General features: G+C 42.0%; 1 protein-coding gene across 1 annotated transcript; it reads right to left on the bottom strand.

Moving 5' to 3' along the window:
• Positions 1–1,785: 1,785 nt before the first annotated feature.
• On the bottom strand, positions 1,786–2,139 carry FOMMEDRAFT_159737 (uncharacterized protein; the record flags this gene model as incomplete). The annotated part of the gene is made up of 1 exon (XM_007269516.1): positions 1,786–2,139. One exon carries the CDS (start codon positions 2,137–2,139, stop codon positions 1,786–1,788), a length of 354 nt encoding a protein of 117 aa, XP_007269578.1.
• Between the last annotated feature and the right edge of the window lie 1,086 nt (positions 2,140–3,225).

The following is a 3,225-nucleotide window of genomic DNA, read 5'->3' as shown; positions in this document are numbered from 1 at the left end:
ACTATAGTAGAATTGAACAACATCTAGATAGTCCACCAGGATCCCCTAGAAGCCTCCAAGGTCAGTCAGAAATTATTACTCAGGAAGGTCAGACAGCTGAAGAAATTGAACAGTCTATGTTACTAGTAAGAGGCAAGGTTTTGGTAGGCTTGTTCCCTCTAGTATCATTGTGGGCTCTGGTCAAAACTCCCCCTTCCATTCCAAATAGGAAAGAACTAACTATATAAAGAAAGTGATTATGTAATCCAACAAATTAAATAAAATCAAGAAGATCTGATAGTAACCAAAATCAGAACTCTTCACCTCCCCAAGCTTTAAATAGTGACTGTCCTCAGTCACTTGCTTTGAGAAGCAATAATAAAGGGTAAGCATAAGGAGTGTGGGTAAGGATAAAAGGTATCAATCAAAGTAAGATAAAGAAACAAAGAGTGTGAGTCTCAAGTAAGAATGAGTGTCCATAAAAGAAAGGGGTATAAGGGGATGTTAGAGTAAAGAGAATGTAACCTGTACCAAGGCTAAAGGCTTGCCAGACCAATCCTCTCCAACTCTAACATAGATGGTAGTAGTAGTGAGTAGTGGGTTTCATCCAACAGCTGCTCAGGTCTCAACCTGACACTTCCAGTTCTGATCTGCTGGGTCTGTCAAGGTCAAAATCTGATTACCATCCTTGAAATCCTTTGTCTTGCACTCAGTTAACACAAAGAACAGCCTCCTGATTATTATGTTGAACATTGTGTCCTTCACTACATGAACTGGCATCACTATTGATATTCCACCTACTGACACCTTGAGTCTCAGAATGACACCTTCAATTGTAATTGATCCTGCATTTGCTGGCCTGAGGTTTGTCTGCACTTGCTCCTTTAGTACTCTCAAGCATTTCCAAACATCTTTGCACATCACATTCATAACAGCTCCCTGGTCCAGTAAGCTCTCAGTCTCTAATTTGTTGTTCAGCTTTACTGTTGCTAGCCTGACTGGTACACTTCCAGCCTTGTTGTTGCTGACTGGGGTGCCTATCCAACACTCCCTTGCTCAACACTGCTCTGAACCAACAGCTTCTAACATCCTCCTGTATAATTCACTCATACTTAGTATTCTTGCTAGGCTTGACTGATTCTCATTGTCTCAGCACTTGATCCTTACAGATACACTTCTGACCTTGTTCATCTGGCTTGCTACTGCCCTTTACAACAGTCTCTGCTACTCATCCATTACACTATTCTCCCTTGTCCTCACTAGTACACTTCTGGCCTTGTTCAGCATTTTGTCACACATCTGAGTTGTCCTCATAAGCTTAGCTGCATACTAGCACTCGAGCTCTGGAGCTATTGCAAACAACTTGCAGTGTGTCAATGTGACAACACTGTCCATCATCTGGTCTAAGACCTGCTTGATGATCTTGCTCAACTCAGCACTTTGCTTTGGTCTGACTTTGACTGGCTTTGTGTTAGCCTTCATGGTCCTTGCCTCCTCTCTTTGTCTCTTCACATCCCTCAAGCATTCCTCCAACCTTATCACCTCTGCATCCAAATCTGCTCTAAGAACAGTTTCATACTTTTCTCCCTCACTTGCATTTGACCTATCTTTTGCTTCATTGATTGTGCCTACTGTGAACACAGGCTTGTCTTTGTAGTATCAGTCTATACACTCCTTCAACATTGCTCCCTCTACACTAGCTAGCACAAATGCCCCACTCATTAACACAATCTTCTGCCCCAACCTTATACACTTCCCCCTCTGAGTGTACTTGCTCACAGTCTTACAGTCACATACAAAATGTTCTTACTTTCCACAAAAGTTGTAGGTCCTCTTGTGCTTCAGGTCGGATTTCACAGAATTGGCAGATTGGTTGGTTTTGTGTGCTTGATTCATCAGCATCTTCCTGGACTTGCTTGCTTTGTTGACCTGGGCTTGTAACTCATTGAGCTTCCTCACAATCTTCACATACTTGTCTCCTGCTTCTTTCTCTGGCTTCTCCTTTGGCAACGTCACTGTCTGGTCTTGGCCTGCCTCTGTCTGCCCTGCTAGAAGAATGTGGTCTGCTAGCCTGACTACATTGGCGAATTTGAACAGCTTGCTTGCATCCTTGTCCACATAGAGAATCTCCAGTTGTTGTATCAGGTTTGTCCTCAGCATCCCTCTGATCCCTCTCTAGAACTCACAGTCTAACTCATGTGCTAACATCTTCCCTTGCTCCTTCAAGTACTCTGCTTACACCTGGAACTCACAGTAGTAGCAGCCAAACTCTGTCTGCACCATCATTTCCTTCTCACTCTACACATTGACTAGTTGTGTAATATTGGCTCTTGTGTAGTGTTGACCATTGATCAGCTCTGGATAGAGCTTTCTGATCTCCTCTTTCACAATACTCCAATTGCACACTCCTTTCTTCTTCAACTCAGGCACAGTAGCCCACAAACTGCTACAGCTTGTTACTGCATAGTATGTCACTTGCTTGCACATCCACTCAGTGTCCTTCTGGAAGTTGGCAGCTAACATCTCAATGTCTTCAAAGAACTGTGGAAGTTCCTCAAGCTTGCTACTGTCAAAGTACAGTGCTTCTCTTGATCCTCTTCTCAGCAGCCATGTCATCATGCTTCTTGTGTGTCAAAACAGTCAGTTCAATTCAAAATAAGCTAGGCAAGGCCCTTGAGGCCAAGATCAAGACAAAATCAACCCAGACACCTTAGAACAGAGGCACCACCCCTTACAGTAGGCTCCAAAATGAGAGGCAAGGTTTTGGTAGGCTTGTTCCCTCTAGTGTTGTTGTAGGCTCTGGTCAAAACTCCCCCTTCCATTCCAAATAGGAAAGAACTAACTACATAAAGAAAGTGATTATGTAATCCAACAAATTAAATAAAATCAAGAAGATCTGATAGTAACCAAAATCAGAACTCTTCACTAGATACCTTTATAGTAGAAGGCACATCAACATTGGATTATAATTGGTTGTATCAGACCTATCAAAGTAGTACCAGTTCAGAGTCAAGTTCATCAGACTCTTATACACCAAATTCAGAATCTAGTAACTAGAAAAAGAGTAATATGGAGGGAACAAGAAAAATCAACCTAAAACTGCCAAAGTTTTCAGGACAGAAAGGGGAAGATCTAGAAGTGTTTAAAACAAATCTGGCAATACACTTCAGACATTACAACATTACAAATGATTTGGATAAAGTAGAAACAGTAATCTTATGCTTAAGAGGGAAAATAGCAAGTCAT

Source organism: Fomitiporia mediterranea (genome assembly GCF_000271605.1).
Source record: "Fomitiporia mediterranea MF3/22 unplaced genomic scaffold FOMMEscaffold_10, whole genome shotgun sequence".
Classification (NCBI taxonomy): Eukaryota; Fungi; Basidiomycota; class Agaricomycetes; order Hymenochaetales; family Hymenochaetaceae; genus Fomitiporia; species Fomitiporia mediterranea.
The sequence above is the reverse complement of the archived record's forward strand: the minus strand, read 5'-3'. Positions and strand labels throughout refer to the sequence as shown.